This window comes from Tribolium castaneum, chromosome 1, assembly GCF_031307605.1.
Source record: "Tribolium castaneum strain GA2 chromosome 1, icTriCast1.1, whole genome shotgun sequence".
NCBI classification, from domain to species: domain Eukaryota; kingdom Metazoa; phylum Arthropoda; class Insecta; order Coleoptera; family Tenebrionidae; genus Tribolium; species Tribolium castaneum.
Window position 1 is genome coordinate 21,434,140 of NC_087394.1, and position 18,146 is coordinate 21,452,285.

At 32.2% G+C, this 18,146-nt stretch overlaps 1 protein-coding gene across 1 annotated transcript in view; it reads right to left on the reverse strand.

Annotated features, from left to right (window-relative positions):
• Positions 1 to 18,146, reverse strand: part of LOC656793 (uncharacterized protein) — a 132,144-nt gene that overhangs the window by 32,609 nt on the left and 81,389 nt on the right. The window contains exons 3-5 of the mRNA XM_008201010.3: positions 17,670 to 17,741; positions 17,529 to 17,621; positions 16,988 to 17,152 (exon numbers count right to left, since the gene is read on the reverse strand). Coding sequence (XP_008199232.1) covers positions 16,988 to 17,152; positions 17,529 to 17,621; positions 17,670 to 17,741 — 330 coding nt within the window. The remainder of the gene's footprint in view (positions 1 to 16,987; positions 17,153 to 17,528; positions 17,622 to 17,669; positions 17,742 to 18,146) is intronic.

Consider the following 18,146-nt stretch of genomic DNA (forward strand, 5'->3'; position numbering starts at 1 on the left):
AGAATACATTTTCATGTCGTTACACCGCAAGAATCCACAGGAAAGTCACTTTCCGGCTTTCTGAGAACTTTAGTGCTTCGACACAAAGTATCACCTAATAAATTCTTTTTTATTGGACAAAACTTTTAGAGTTTTGATGTCTAATCCTGACTACAAGAATCTCTACACCGACACCACAACATTAATATTTATTTTTGTCAGTTGGGAGAATGTTCTAAAAGTGAAAATGGAGAGCTTTTAACAACCATATATTCCGGATTTCCTTACATGTGGCAAAATATGTGTTAAATTAACCGGAATGGAGTTCAACAAGGTTTTGTCTTTCAGCTTACACGTGACTACTGGTAATTCTGAATTTATTGAGCTGAGCTTTATTAAAGCAACGTGTGATTTTCTTGTCGTATAAATTACAGGTTGAATGACCGCAGGAATGCACATATGGGTAAAGCTATGACGTATTCAAGCAATAACATTAAAAATCCGAAAAATTTACTGGAAACTTTAGGTTCACATGCTTTCGAAGCTGGGAATGTCAGCAGTGCAGCAGAAGCTGCATTTCTATCGACCACCATCGACGCAAGCAATAAAGATATTTATTGTCTTAACAGTCGATTGAACAAGCGGCAGTCGCAGATGGACGAATAATAGAGATAAAAAGTACAATGTGTTTTTAAATGATTCTCATCTAGTTAACTTTGAAATTGTTAACATGTAAAAAAATTGTGCCGCATACTCAATTGAATCCTCTGTCATTAAATGTCAAATCTGTCAGTTGTGAGATTCAATTAATTTCTTTAAAAAACAATCGTTAAAATGCAATTAAATGAGGAAGTATCCAATTTTTCAAAAAAATATTATTAATTATCAGCATAACAGTACTCAAATCAAGAAATTAAATGTAAAAAAAATAATAAAAATATAAACTTTTTTATCTGCCGGTTTGACAGTGGTCCCGGTTTGAGCCTGATGACGTCATGCGGCATAAACCGTTCACAAGGTAGCGGCGATTTACACACTATTATTCCTTTTGGTATTGTGTCGAAATGTCTGGATAATTTTATTTACTTAAAAAAAAATAAAAAAAACTAAAGTGTTCTTGGTGATGATTTAAATAATTTGTTTAAGTAGATACTGTAATAAATCACTAATAACTAATAATAATTCATTTTAATAATCACAAAAATCGGCGTTTGCTATATTGAATACTATATTTCTTTCTACAGGGTGTCTCAGCTAAGACTTTCGAGCCTGATATCTCAGATATATGTCAACGGATTTTTATGAAATTTAAAATGCAGATATTAGAAGATAAAGATTAAAATCCAATTAATGCAACAACTCAAGTCTTAAAAACGTAATTTTTACATGTCTTTTTAAAATGTTAAGCCTTTTAAGACTTGTAAAGTAATTTCAACAAATTAAATCAATTTTACTTTTCTGACAGCGCGCACACTTTTGACAGTTTTTTCAGTGGTACACAAAATGCCGCATAGAAATGCTTCATCAATTGTTTCGAAAGGTGACTGCCCACATTACTATCAAAATTTGGATTAAGTTTATAACAACAAAATTTAATTTTTTTTCAGCCGAGCGATTTGGTTAATTTTTTGTGTGGCCATTTATTTTTCGGGGTTTAATGATCCAACGGTAATTTGGCTTCATTTTAAATAAAAGAAATGTGTTTTAAAATGTAATTTTTTAACTTGAGGTCATTTTTTGCCCCTAATTGAAAGACCACCTCCTAAAATATGTGCATTCTAAATTTCATAACAATCCATTGACAAATAACTGAGATATTAAGCTCGAAAGTCTTAGCTGAGACACCCTGTATATGCCTTCGAATGATTCTCATCTAGATAACTTTGAAACTGGTTTACATGTAAAAAAAATGTGCCGCTCTTTTCAATTAAGTCCTCTGTCAATAAATGTCAAAAATGTCAGTTGTGAAATTCACAAATTGTCAATTAATTAATTTTAAAAATTTCGTTAAAGTGCAACTAAATTGTTACACTGTGCAAGAAAATACTTTTATTATCGAAGATTAATAAATAGAGAATGCTAATATTCGATGTCTAAATGCCTATCATTAGTTCTATGAAGCGGCATTTTCTGATTTTACATGAGAAACTCACTGACGACTAGATGAGAATCATTTAAAAACACATTGTACTAAAAAAGCAAAAGCAAAGCTGCGTTTGGTCGAAAATGCGAAATTAGTCACGACAATTAGTTGGTCAGCAATAATATTACTCGAGCAATAATTTGCAGTAGTACGCTGACTTTATAGCTGATTCTATTGCCAACGTCTTAAATAAGATTGGTTCCGAACCACGTTCCAAATTGCAACGTGAAATGCACTTGTGTATTATTTGCAGGTGTGCCAATCCACAAGCCAGCACAATGAGCAAATCTACTTTTAATTTATCGCTTGGCAATATTTCAAAATTTATGATTTATAATTATGTCTTTCGGGAAGTAAATTGAAGAGAAAATAACTGACGGGTGACGGCGACCGAACGTGTTTCTCCAAACCACCAATAATCTAAAAAAGTCATGATTAATTGGCTACATTTTTCACAAATCATCCTATTTGTCGCTTAACATCAGTAAATTCGAGGAGTAATCAAAATACTGCCAACATAAAAAACTTACAAGAGTTTTATTAGCGCCGGTGTTATAAATTTTATTTTTATGTTTACGTGTGCAAAAAACAGAAAGCTTTTAAAACGATCGCCGTGTAACGTGCAATTCAAACAACAAAAACCACTATTTTCAGCTAATAATGCAATAAAGCCGCTAATGTGAAAAGTTGAGCGAGGAATTTATAATGCAATGATCCACTCTGGAGTCGCCAAATGAAATAAGATTTTCAATCTGAGGTCCACGAAAGTCGAAAGTGCTCACTGGAAGATTCGAGGTGAATTTTTACCAAGATAAACTTCACCGACATCAGAGTCATTAGAAAGAGAGAAGTTTAAACGAGCCAAATTTAAGTCACGACATTAAACTGAAAAAGAAAAATTAAACGTCTTTCTAAAGTTTGTGAATCCGTGACAAGGATCGGCTCAAGCCGAAGTGATTAAATTAAGACCTTTTATTCGTTTTAAACCAAAAATGCGCTTTCACGAAATTGGTTTTTCAGTTTCACACGCGCGTTAAACCGTCTAAACACAAACTATAAAGCAGGATTTAAGGCAAGAAGTCAATTGCTGTCACATATTTTATGTACAGTCACGATGAAAAAGAATGACACCCTTAAAATCGCAGCCACAAATTTTTTCGATATGATACTGATAATGTGTATGTTTGACTAATTTATAAACCAGCCGGATATTGTGTAAACTAGCTGGACAGTTTGTAAACTAATCTGTTTGTTGAAATTTATGACCTAAAATTATGTTAGTATCCGGCCTGGTTGGTAGGGGTGTCATTCTTTTTGATCGTGACTGTACTCTACTTTACCAAGCCAGGAGAGGGTCCAGTCAGTGGGGCGCAATATAATTAATAATTATTTGTACGTCCAGTTTGGAGGACATACGTTTTTTTTTAACTGACTCTTATGCCAAATTTTCTGCTGACTTTGAATCCAAACTTAGATTTTCGATTTGGAATTGCATTCATCATGAAAAGACGTTTCTGTGAAGATTTTTAAAAAACTCAAAATTGGTCAAATTTTGTGTTTACATCGTCATATCTTCCATCTCGATAAAGCTAAAAACTTTATTTGTTTGCAAAAGATTGCTCAGTAAATGTGGATTCTAACGAATAGACTAAAGTTTTAGTTTGAACAAAAGAAAACTAAAAATTGTACTTTTCTTGTAACGCTTCATATTTGTGTAATGGAATTTTCAAAATGCGAGAATTTTTTTTATTTTAAAAAGTGTACCTATGCCTAATCGAGATGAAATGAAGCTAATAGCTTAAATAAGTTTTTGGTGCAAGAACCATTTCAATACTTTAACACTCAGCAAGTTATTGCAAGTTAAAATTACTGCGATATGCGCTTGAAGTGGCATTGCCGCGTATTTCCCTTTGTACTCGTAGTGTTGCCCAATTTTCTCAGTTTTCTTGTCTCAAAACTAAAAGTTGTATTTACGTTAAAAACTACATTCATTGAGCAATATTGTGCAAAAAAATAAGTTTATAGCTTTATCCACAAGAAAGATATGACGATGTAAATAAAATATTTGAACAATTTTAAGTTTTACAAGAATTTCTACAAAAACGTTTTTTTCATGATGAAGGCAATTCCAAATCGAGAAACCAAATTCGGATTCGAATTCAGCAGAAAATTTTGCATAAGAGCAAGTGTTTAGTAAACGAGTCCGTTTTTAAGGTAAGTGCTCCCCAGCCATAACCCACAAAAATGAATGTACAGTCACTATCAAAAAGAATGATACACAAACCTGGCCGGATAGCAAAAGTCTATCTAAAATTCTTTAAATCATAAATTTCAACAAACCGGTTAATGTACAAGCTGTACAACTAGTTTACACAATATCCAGCTAGTTTATAAACTAGCCACACGTACACCTTAACCGTATCATATCGAAACGATTTGTGGCTGCGGATTTAAGGGTCATTCTTTTTGATCGTGACTGTACGACACTGATTTAAAGCGAGCGCACAAATGCATGGAAGGATCGTTGATATTATAGACCAGTACCGCAAGTTCGATTTTTACCAGTTAACGATTAACAATTTCAAGTTAAAACAAAAACAACTTTATTCCCAAGAGTCCACTACAGGTGCAAAAGTAATTTATTTGCTCTTTAACACACAATGTTGATGGAAAATAATGTTCAATGTACATCAATTTTTTTTTCAGTTTTCAGGATTTTTTTCTGAATTAAATAAAGCACTTACAGCATTTTAAAGCACTTTTGCACCTTCAGCCCAATTAGAAAAATATACCCTGTAAATAACTTTCAAATACTTTACTCAAAACGGCTGTCAAACACCGAGAAAAACGGCTAAAATTCGATGCTTTCTAGCGTCTCTTAAACGTTCCATTCTCAAAACTGAGCTTTCTTGATTTACTATAAAATATGAAAAAGCGAAAAAGCGGTCAGTTATTTATGGAGGAAGCGGTAAGTTTTCAGCAACCACCACTGTCTCAATAATTTATTCGAAAATCCTTGTTCAGAAAGCAGGGCGATATTTATCGCAATTTTTGTAAAGAAAATCCGTAAATCACCACATCTGTTTCCGGGTGTGATGTGTGAATATCTTGTAGAAACTTCAAGTTCAAACACAGATGGTCCAAATTTATTTTAAATCTGTTCTTTACAACTTTCACACATTTTGGGTTGATTTCTGGAATTTAGATGAACCGACTCGAACCCAGACCGATAAATCATTGAGCCATTGCGCATTGTGCCCTCAGATCTAATTACTCGTGGAATTACCCACATTTCGAGCTTGAATGGTATCGTAAAAAATTCAAATCCGTCCCTGCAATTGAATATGCCACTTAAAATTTTATTGTTCGTTTTAGAGCGAAAATAAAAGATGAACGCCGTATTATGGAATACCAAATCCAGACGACGGAGGAAATCGATCAGTTTGGTTATTTTCATTACGAATTTAAAAATACGATCCCTTGTCTGGCCTACAATTCGGCTCTAATTTAATTATCGATTGGATGAAAAAGTTTCGGCTTCTGTGAATCAACACGAAATTTCGTTTTATAAATCACAACGTACCCACCTTGCAAGAAATTTAATATTAAAGGAGGGTGGCATTTTGATTAATTAAGTCGAGGAACAGAGCAGGTGGCACAATAATAACATTTAATAATTAGAACAGTGCTAGAACTGTTCCTAGTCGGAAACACTCCCGGAGTTCATTGAATTTTCAACATGTGCACTCCCATTCATTCCGTGCCTCTTCAAATGTGTCGTAAAATGGAATTATCACATCTGAGCTCCGATTTTTGATGATGAGTCGATGAGTTTCAAAAGCGAATCCCTTTAAAGCTTCATTACGAAACTTTGGTATAATTTCATAATTTGGGGAAAGTTTAATTAGGAATTCTAATGTCGTTTGTAATAAAGACTTGCAAAAGTAACACGAGATTAAATAGATTCAAACAAGCATAAATCTGGCTGGAAGGTGCAGATAATTACCAGAACAATTCACTGAAAAGTAATTAAATCAACCTGGCTGAAGCGATTACAAAAATGGGACGAGAACAGAGCAAATGTGAGGAGTTTCACCCGTTGCCAGTGGCGGAACTAGCTCCTAATTTTTGGGTGGGCCAACAAAATTTTTGTTGGGCACATAACCCTAATATCAGTAATAAATAATCTAATATTTTTCCCCTAACGACACTGTCCAGATTTCAGTTAATTTTGCATGTTGCCAAACTAATAAACTGATCAAAAAATTATATACTAAATTAAAAAAAATCTGCAGCCGCATGAAAAATAATACCAAATGCGTTTTCTATAAAACTTTTTATTTTATCGTTTAGAATTGTACCAGTTTTGTATCTTCCAGCAAAAATTTTCCCGTTTAGAAACTATTAATATCAAAATACGTACTTACATACCTAACTTTTTTGAGCATTTAGTTTTTGACTCAACATCTTAATATATTAGTACCTATAGATTGAATCCTCATTCGCTTCTAATACTATTAATTTTCATCAGTTTGTAGTAGATGTATTTAAAACTAGTAAATTGTTAATAGATATTAAATAATAAGTTAGATTAGATTATAATTACTCACAATGTAACAAAATTCTTCTATTTTAATTAGAAGAATTAAATTAAACGTTCTCAGAGTAAATATAAAGACTTCGCTATTTTTAATTCGATTCTATACTTTAGCTAGAGCCAAACCAAAAATTAAGTCTTTCGTTTGTCACTGAGTTACAAAAAAAAATGTAGATGGTCTTCATAATTAAATTCGAATCTAAATCTGATTCAAAATCCTTTTTATTGGTTTCAATAGAAACCAATAAGTTTTCTGAATCAGAAGGCTTTTCTTCAAAAATCAAAGAAAACGAAACTTAGGTTTTTGAACATAATTTTTTTACCTTTTTTTACAAAAAAACATGAATCAATCTTTTAAGGTTACTTATTTTTATAAATGTAATTTATGTTTATGCAAAGTTGCAAAGATTCAAAATATCGTATGTATTGCTCGTGACGTCCAAAATAAAACTGAAAAAAAGTAAATTATACTCTGCAATAAGTGTAAGGATATTTATTTCTTAAACATGTATCTGCAGACAAAGATTACCAGAGATAGTGTAGACGATAATAGTGCTTATACAAACAATCTAAAATTTCAGCATCCTCGACTTATTAACGACAAATTAAGATTATTTTGAATAATTCCTAGTAGCACAGTTTTACTGAGTTATCTTTCGGTTATATAACGTTTTATAACCGCAATACACAAATCTAACCATTGGTTATGTTAAACTCATTTTATATAACGGTTATGTAACCATGTTTAGCGCCTATAACCATGATTATATTACGATTAGATAACCGTTATGTTTCTTAAGCAATATGGCCCAAGCTAAATTTAGGTTATATATCAGTGTTCTAACCATAGTTATGTCTAGCGTATACAGCAAAGGTTATGTGACGGTTATATAACTGCTATGTATGTAATGCAATATAGCGTATGCTAGATTCAGTTTATATATCGGTGATCTAAGCATGGTTATGTTACAGTTATATTTAATATTCGCCGGTATTTCATAATAATAATTACAAAACAAAATAAGTGATCTAAGAAATTTTTAGTTATATGGTTGAAAATTATCTAGTGTGTTGGTTGTAAAATGCATTCAACAGTGATTTTTGCTTTTTCTTTACTTCTACGTGTTGCAACCACCTGAATAGTCATTTATATTTATTGTTTATCATGTAAGTAGAGTACAATTTGAATTTATACTTAATTGAAAACTTAAAAAGCTTGCCTAAATGTATTTTAGTTTTGACCACAAAAAAATTAATTTGTCAAAACCAAAGCAAATTATTCTAAGAACTAATGTTTTCTCACTTTCTACCTGTCGACCCTTTAAGCCTACAATGTTAAGCTGGGTTCGGAGAATTTGTCCAAAGCTGAGAAAACAATGAAGAAAACAGTAAACAATACGTTTTTGAAAATAGTAATACTTTAGTTCCTGATAACTGAAATTTGTTAAAAGTTTGACAAACTCTTGTTCTTTGGAGAAAAAAGTTAACACAGAAACACTGACTAAGTTGGCATGCCGTAAGATGGCATTTCATCTTCCATATTATTCCTACAGCATCTTCGGTCTTAACATAAGTAGTTAAGTTATGTTAGTTCTGGTCATCACATTTACTTGCAGAAGTCATTCCTAAAAAATTTTTTGGAATTTTTCAACAAGAAATCAACAAAATTCTGAACAATATTTATTATACACTAGTGATGTGCACTCTAAGGAGGCTAGATAGAAGCACCAATTTATTTATCCTAAATACCTAAAATTTCAATTTGTATTAAAATCTACTATGAGTTTTTTTTAAATAAACTTCACGTAAAAGTTATATAAGGGCAATATAGGAAATTTTTTAGGTGGGCACTGGACCACCCGGGTCCACCCCTAGTTCCGCCACTGGCCGTTGCATCTAAACCCTTTATCAAATTTAATTGCGACGCTGCAACCAGAATGGATAGATAGCCATAAACATGGCCATCCTTTGGGAATTTCTTTACCACACATCAACGAAATAATGCATTTATGATGCGAACTATGATCGTATTTCGCTGTGACCGTAAAATCCCTCCTTGAAAAGTCCCACAATTCATTCCAGACTATCGATTTTATCTGTTTCGAGTCCAGTTGCAGCAAAATAGAGGAAATAATTTGGGTTTCAATCGATATGCATCTGTCGTAAATTAGTTTCAACACCTACGGTTCTAAAATTAATTTAGAATGGACTAGGAGGCTCCAGGCACTCGAACATGACAATGCCCTTAGTTCGCCCGCATAACGAGGGATGAAGGTAACAATTTGAATAGAGGATTTCCAGATCAAGCCTCCAGTAACTACCGATGAAAAAACTACTTTAAGATATCTAGCATGAGTCCTCAGATAACGCCTAAACCATCACAAAGAGAAATTGCTCACAAATCCCCTCACACAAGTAGATTTATCTTATTCCCAAATTTGATAAATTAGGACGCTCAGGAAAAAGTAAACGTTGACAGTTCCATTTGTACGAATAAAGTGTTGCTGCATTCGGGTTTACAGAATCAGGTGTTCCAAAGCAAGTTGGTTGAAAAAAAATGGAATCTGAGGATGAGTGTTTCACGTAATAAACAAACTTTTGAAGGCTTACACGTGTCAGATAATTTCTGTGAAGATCTTTGTTACCCTTGTATGCAGTTTGGAACACAAAGCCGCTAAAACGAATTGCTGCAAATAAACCATCCAGAAATGTACTAATGGGATTTGTAAACAACCGCAGAGATTTGAATGACCACTGTGCATTGAGGATGTTTGATCTTGTTACGTAATTTCAACAATGACGTGGTCAAACATCAGGGAATTGGTTACAAGATTTATGAATTATATTTCGAACATACATACCAATGAGGTGTACAATTTTCTCAGAAAATTGTATCGATCAACGAAGGAAATGTTGTAATTAGAAAGTAAATCTAGAATAAAATAACAATCTTGAAGAATTTATTCAACCAATCGTTTCTGAATTGCTAAGAGCTAAGTAAATTAGTTTTACGTCAAATAACCAGAGATAATAGCGGTTAGACATTGCAAAATCTTCTTACGCGAGACTAAGACTTTCAATTACAACCCTCAATGCCGATGTAATAAAATCCCAGCATTGTGCTAAAATCTTAATTTTTTTAAATTTAATTCATAACTCCTAAAATAGTTGTTCCACAGGGTGGCCCAGCTCAGCTCCCGTCTTCTGTAACTAAGTTATTAGTAAAGATGGACTTTTTATATTTTGTAGGCGTTATTTATACGCTGGAACGTATTTCGGGAAAATATTTTTGATTATACAGAATGTCCTAAAAAAAGTATGAGCTCATATTAATATTTTTTTAATGTCATCCTATTATTTTTTGGTGCTTATTAAGATGCCTTTCCAGCTTCTTACATGTCCCTAATTTTTTTAATCGGTTCAAAGATTACTGTTAAAAAAATTAAAACAAAAAAATGGTTTTACACATTTAGATTTAAAAATTAATAAAAAATAGAAACGTTTCTTTCTTGATGACATTATTAGTTAAGAAAGGAATATTTTTTCTTATTACAACCCTACCGTAAATCCTAAAACACATTCAGAATTATTTGCCAAAAACTTGTTTTGTCAATTAATTTAATACCATATTTAATAAATAAAAGTCGAAGATGACTCCAACCCTTTTTATTTTTACATCATTCGATGAGGAATTAAAAAAAAACATTTTCTGTTATTGCAACTCTATTGCAAATCACATTCGGAGTAATTCCGAACACCCTGTAGTAATTCAAATTAATCAAACTTAATTAATAAATCTGTCATCAGAAAGCAACTCTTCTAGTTTTTATAAATTTTTGAGAAACTTAAGGTGCAAAACCGATATTTTTTTGGTTTTTATTTATTAACAGTTACCCCTGAACCAATAAAAAAAACTTTAGGGACATGTAAGAAGCTAAAAAGGCATCCAAATAAGCACTAAAAAATAATAGTATGCAATTAAAAAACCTTATTATTATGACGTCATACTTTTTTGAGACACTCTGTATTATCAAAAATATTTTCCTGAAATACGTCCTAAAGTATAAATAACGTCTACAAAATATCAAAAGTCTAACTTTACTAATAACAGTAATAACTGAGGTACAGAAGACTAGAAAAAACAAATCATGTTTATTAAATTCTTAGATTTCTAAAAGAGCTTGAGATAATACCTTTAACTTTCGTTTTTTTTTAAATTAAAGACCAGTTTCATAATTGAAATAAAGGATTTTCAAAGTTAATATTGATGTAGAATGTGAAATTTTTGTCAACACATCCATAATAATCAGCACATTATACTAACTAATTTAATGCTTCTTTAAATTCGAATTTTCAAAAATTAAAATTAAATAAAAAATTTAACTTTTAACTTCTAAGTGAAGCCCAAATACCACTAACCCCCTTGGAAGTGTAATTTCCAAAAAAATATAATAGTGATGGATCCTTATATGCGAGTGAGAATTTTGACCCACGAGTGCTCTTGCGCTTGAGTGGGACACTTCTCACGAGCTTTATAATTTTTATAATTTTTAGTTTTCAATTTGAATACAATTACTTAAAATAAGATTTCATTTGATATTTTTAGTAGATTTCAATGTCATTATGTTGACGAAATCCGTAATTGATGCAACTAATAATAAAGTTAATTCCAATTATAATTGTCATTTAATTTGTATTGAGAAGAAAATTAATCAAAAATAGAAATTTTAATGTAAAATTATTTCGTGTACCCAAATTTAGTTTATTGCCACAGATGTTTGCGGTCTGAGAACCTACCGATCCCAAACCGGAATTTATTGGCATGACATTTTCAAATCACCCCACTGTACAGTCACGACACCCCTTACCAACCAGATCGGATAGCAAAAGTGTATCTTTTAAATCTTTTTGGCCATAAATTTCAACAAACAGTTAGTTTACACAGAGTCCAGCTAGTTTATAAACTACCCAAACGTACACACCAACCGTACCATATCGAAAAGATTTGTGACTGCGGTGGTTTGAAGAGTGTCATTCTTTTTTAATGTGACTGTACTTAAGAAACTGCACCTGTAAGATAAAAAGTGTTTTTCCATTTTTTACTGAAAGCCCAAAAACGGCAAAAAAATTTCAAGAGAATGTAAAAAGTTTTGCATTGTCTCAGAGATTACGTGTATATGCAAAATTTCAGCTTGTTCGGATAATAGAAACCCACTTAAATTTGATTCGGAAAATAGATATAAAACAGACAGACAACATTGGAAGTTAAATAAAAGCTTTTAAGAAGTCACATTAAAAATTGATAATAAACAAAATAGAATATTAGTAAAATTTAGGACAACGGAAACCGGAAACAGAATTTAGTTCCGAACATGTTGTGTTTGTCAGAGTTGGACAGATGAAAGCTGCAATATGAATATCGCCAAGCACAATTTGTGTGCAAGTAACCCCTGTTGAGTGTTAAAAGCTAAAACTTTTTCCAAACAAGTTTCGTTCAACTACCACACAACGAATACAGATTAATTAACGAAATAATAGCCTTTTTATGCCAAGCCATGAAATGCAAATGTAAACTCTTGAAAATCAATTGAAACGAATTTTTGTACCTAAGTTTGTCCGAAATAATAATTTTAGTTTGCTTTCTTTTAATCTGATAACGAATCGCTCGCAGTTCCCTAACTTGTACCAAAGTTGGAAAGCAAAGAGAATGAAAGAAGTTGTTGAATTAGCCAAAAAGGAATATCACGTCGTAGTCGTTTTGTGCGTATTCTACGAATCGCTAATCTAATTAGTACCTCCTACTCTCCAAACAAGCATTTTCTCTTAGATTTTCCGCAATATTTATATAAATCCCCGACAAATTTAAACTAATCGTGTAAATGTTTGTCTGCGTTGCTCTAATTACTCTAAATTTAAGTAAAGTGTCCATTTATTATTATACAGCGTAGTTATCCTTTCGCGCCGTGCTTCCTTCACGGGCTTTCCGCCAAGGAAGTGGCTCCATTGTTGCGCCGAATTAATGTCGTGTGTCTTTGGGGAGTGTTCTGCCAAGAGAGCATTTGCATCGTTTAAATTAAATTTTTGGCACATTTTCAGGGCTACGGGGTGATGTCATATCGGTGACGTGCTGCTTATTTTGCTTTTATATTTAAACGATGGGTAATCGCGGTCCACGTGCAAGAAAGACGTCCGGAATCTATAATTGAATGATATAGGCCACTCATATTTTTGGCCCGAATCGATATTGTGCCAACGTCAACTAAATAAAAACATGATGACAGGAGGAGGCGACAAGTGAAGCCACGGTGTTCGCTAATATGGCATATCGACGCCAAAACAAAACATTCCAAATCCATCAAGAGACGGAATTCGGAAATGGCTTGACGAGAGAGGCAATAGTCGTATATTTCAGGATGTGACAGCTGCATTATGAAAAGGGAGAAACGCGGAATTTGACTTCGGCAGCTCGCTGACTGAGCTGAATACAAGAAAGGAGCTTGAGTGCTTGGACGCTTACATGTCTGAAGCCGAACACTTGAACAGTGTTTGGATGAATATTGCCGCTTGCTGTATCACGCTATGTGAGGAGGATTCAATGACAGGAAGGATATATCAGGAAAACAGTTTGTAAATTATTCAAAACACACTACACCTAAAATGTGCCTTTAAAAATAATAAGTATAAAATGAGATTCTGTAATCTCTGTAACACGAAACAAGAGGATAATTAGAGTGAAATTTTCTAAAAACAGGTCGAAAATCATGTAACAACACTTAAAGTTACCTCATTTTCCTTCTAATAATAGGGAGTTAACTGAAGAAGTTCGGACTTGTAAAATAGTAGATTGTTCAACAAGTAAAGAAAAGTGATGGTTTTCTAGTGAGTGAAAACAGTATAACAAGTATCCACGAGCTAGGAGACTCAATTTTCGTACGCTTTGAACACGTACTTTTTCCGTGTACTTCATTAACATAAAATTAACATAAAACATCAAACCATCAATTTATTTCACAAAAATCTTAAAAATTTTTGTTGCATCTATTTGTAATTTGTCGTTTTTAGAAAATCGTAGTAGGCGATAAAATATTGACGTTTTAATTGTACACTTAACATTTATATTAATAAATTGAATGAATAAATAAAAAGTATTGCTAACAAGAAAAGACCCTCTTTTTTTAATTATTTTAGGTTAAACAATGTTATCAATTCTATTAAGTAAGTACACGAAAAAAAATGCAGACGATTTATCAGAGAATATGTTAACTGATATCTAATTTTACGCAAATTCTTTAAAATGGTGAAAAATCACAAAAATATAATTAGAAATTCTAAATTACTGTTTTTGCATTTTTTAAATGCCTAAGCCCGGTTTCTTGAACGATTTATCGAAAGATAAATTTTGTCGGTTGAATAATAGTTGAAGTAGATATGATCAGATTGGTGTTTCTATAGAAATTATGGAACCGATAGAATTTATCTAACGATAACACGTTGAGGAAATTAAAAATTAAAAAAACAATAATTTTGGTCGAAATGTTGTCTCTCTTTTCATTAGATTTTTTGTTTTTTAACGAGTGGCTCAAAAATGACTAAACATAGATCTAAATCGATGTATTGATTTGTCTAACATGATTTCGTTGAAACACACCGCGAAATCAGCTAAAGTGAGTTATTTCTTTCTAACAATACAACAAAAAATTTCCGATGTAGGTCAAAAATAACGTTATTTTGATGTTTGTATTCGATTTTTTTCGAATGCTCAAGCAAATTTTTAAGTTACAAGCTTACTTTTCTCGCGATATTCTACTCAAATAGACCGAGAAGTTACAAAAGAAGTTTGAAAATGACATTTAGGTATTTTATCTTTTTTTAGCCTAGTAGCTACTTTCTTAAGCAAAAAACACACTTATTTCGCATAGGTACTTAAACTAGAAGAAGCCAAATGTGACAAAAAAAATTATCAAAAATAACCAAATTACGTCAAAATTTTATTTTTCTTTTGACTTGTTTCTAGTAATGCAACTCGCTTTTTAAATGAGAAATTCACTTTTCTCGCAACATTGCATTTAAACAAGTCAAAAAATCACATATTACGTCAAAAATTACGTAATATTTAACAAAAAACTCAATTAATTTGCGAAATTTTCTAATAAGGCGAAAAATTTCCAACCACGGAATTATTACAAATAAGGTTGAATTGGGTACTGGGTTAGAAAAAAATTATATTGAAAAAAGAAAACACTTTTTCTTGGTATGAAATATGTTAACATAATTTGTTAAAAATCCTATACTCAAAATGGGTACACATTTTAAATGAAGTAGCACTAAAGCGACAATGACAACAAATTTATTTTTGGTAGAAATTTAATTAAGTAAGAAATAAAATGATGGGCCGGTTTACAGAAAGCAAAATTAAGATGTAATTCAGAATTAAACTAATTTGAATTAAGTTGCCATTTAAAATGCATTGACAAGTTAATTGCGATTAAAATTTAATTGCAATTAAAATGTTCTGTAAACCGGCTCTATGTATCTATTAAGAGAATTAACGTACTGTAAACCCGTTGCCATTAACACCCTTATACTTTCCTTGGTATATAAATAACTATTATCCACCGTTTCATATTTTGCTGATCATTTATTATGATCCGAACCAATTGAAATAAAATACAGGAAAAGTGTAATGTTTATATTAGAACAAAAAAATTAAAATACAGGGTGCGTAATCAGTCTATAACTTTTTTGTTACTTAAAATATTGCCATGCCGTTTTCATTATCCGATAGACCCACGTGAAATTCACAAACTAAAAACATTTTTATTATACACAGGATGTTGTATACAGAGTGGTGAACAAAAGTTAATTTTTTTTTTAATAGAACAGCCTATATATATTTGCATAATTGGATTTTTTTTTAATAATGTAACTTTATATAAACTATTATGGGTCTATATTCAACTTTTCGTTATAAAAGAGACCAATCTTTGGAAAACCACTACCAGGTCGCCTATGAATATATTTTCCGATAAATTTTCACATTTTCATTTAATAAAACATTTCTTTTAAAAAATTTCCAAAAATGTTCCTATGCAAACCCTATACCATTAGAAGAAAGCTTATGAAAATGCTGTCGATACGTGTAAAAAAATATATGGCGTCCCCTTTGGAAAAATTTAGTTATTGAACTTTTGGCGTTTTGTCACACCTTGTACATTATCTGCGTGTTTCAAGTAAGTTTCAAGTGTTTCGACTATTTGAAAAAACTGAAAAGTATTCTGAATTTTCTGTGGTAAAGTTGTCGGAAAATATTCATTGGCGACTTCGTAGTGATTTTTCAAAAATTGGTCTTTTTTATAAAGAAAAGTTAAATAATTCCGAAACGAAAAGAGATAGATCCATAATAATTTATACAAAGTTACATTATTCTTTTGTGTAGAATCTAATTATGCAAAAACATATAGGGTGTTCCATTTAAAAAATATAAGTTTGTATGCAACACCGTGATGTAGTTTGTGGACGTTAGATCGATGTATTGGAAAATGAAAACAGTATGGCAGTATTTCAAATAGCAGAAAAGTTAAAGACCGATTACACACCCCTGGATCACCTGTATGTAGTAGTATTTACATACTTGTCACTATTTTAATCTAGTGTACCCATAATAAAATACGAAAAAGTTTAAAATCATAATTATTATGGGAATGTTGAAACATTTACAAAGACATATTTGCTTTCTTTAGAATGTTTTAACAACAAATGTTATACGTAGGTGAGGTACTCGTGTAATAAATTCCAAATTCTCTGAAAAGGGTTTGTGGTGTGAAACTGTAGATCAAAATTCCTAGCAGCTACGCCTGAAAGATACGGATAAAACTCTTCGTATACACAATAAAGAAAACTAACACCATGTCGTATATCACAGCTGCTAGATGTTTTATATTATATTTTTGAAATCACAATTTTTCGATAAATAAAACTGGGTTTTTACATCACAAAATCGTGTAGATATTATTGAAAAAATATTGTGTTTTCCCATAAAGCCCCAATAAAGCGGATAACACAAAACCCCTAATCTGATATTCCCATCGACGCACCGACAAATATTTTCCTTCTTCCTGAATTCTGCAATCGGATTGGCATAATACGCAAAATATGTTTACCAAGTATTTCCACAAATATCGTCCAACTAACAATTAAGCTTCGACAAGGCTGTAGGCGTATAGTTTTGGCAAATTCACAAAGACATGACATAAAAATTTCATACCAACCTTTTTGTTCGATTTGAATACTGCACATTTAAAAACATTGGAAGCTCCGTCCCTAGCTATATAACTAAATATTTTCAAGTCCTGAGAATCGTGTGACACGTAAAATATTCTATAGATGGGATGTGACAGGAGTAGCGGCTTTCCATCGTCCAGCCAGTGTTTCCTCTGCGAAAAAAAGGCAAAGTTATCGGAGCGGAAAAATTCAAATTGGCCGACTGCACGCATTTGCATGAAAGATATCGGAAAACAATCCAATAAGCGTTTTGTTGTGAATATGAACGCCTCATTAAGTTGTTTATTGGCGATTACGGCGGTGTGGAAAAGTCGGGGATAATATTTCGCAACTGTAACACAAATGCGACTTATAACCCGGAGAAAAATGTGTAGTGACAAAAGGAAAGCCCGGGAAAATAAAACTCTTTAATAAAAATCTAGTGTTTCCCCTTTCCCATCCAGCCCATTTGCTGGGGCCACAACCGTTAAAAGTATTTTCTTGTACGTGCAGTCGGAATACAAAGTTTCAACGGCTCCCCTCTGTTACCTTCTTCTTTTTCCTGAGCGTAACTTTAACACCATCCACCGAGACCTCCACCGTCACCTTCTTCTTCTTAATTCCCTTTGCCTTGAATTCGTACTGGAACACGTTTAATCAGCCTGAAACCGTATAAATTTCACTTCTTACTCGTATCCTTCGCATGGCCGCCACGATCTCCACCCTGCTGGTCGGTCGAGGCACGTCCAACATCCCGATATACTGAAAATAAAAACACAATTTCAATAAACATAAAAATAATAATAAACATAGGATGCCCAACAGAAGTATCCAATTATAGGGAAACAAGTCAAAATCATAACTGTGTGAATAACAACAAAAAAAAATGATAACAAAAAAGTAGCTTTTCGAGCTTAATAACTCAGTTATTTGTCAATGGATTGTTATGAAATTTAGAATACACATATTTTAAGAAGTGGTCTTTCAATTAGGGGCAAAAAAATCACCCCTTGTTAAAAAATGAAATTTTAAAACACATTTCTTTTATTTAAATTTAAGCCAAATTACCGTTGGATCATTAAACCCCGAAAAATAAATGGCCACACAAAAGATTAACCAAATCGCTCGGCTGATCCAAGAAAAAAATAAATTTTGTTGTTAAAAACT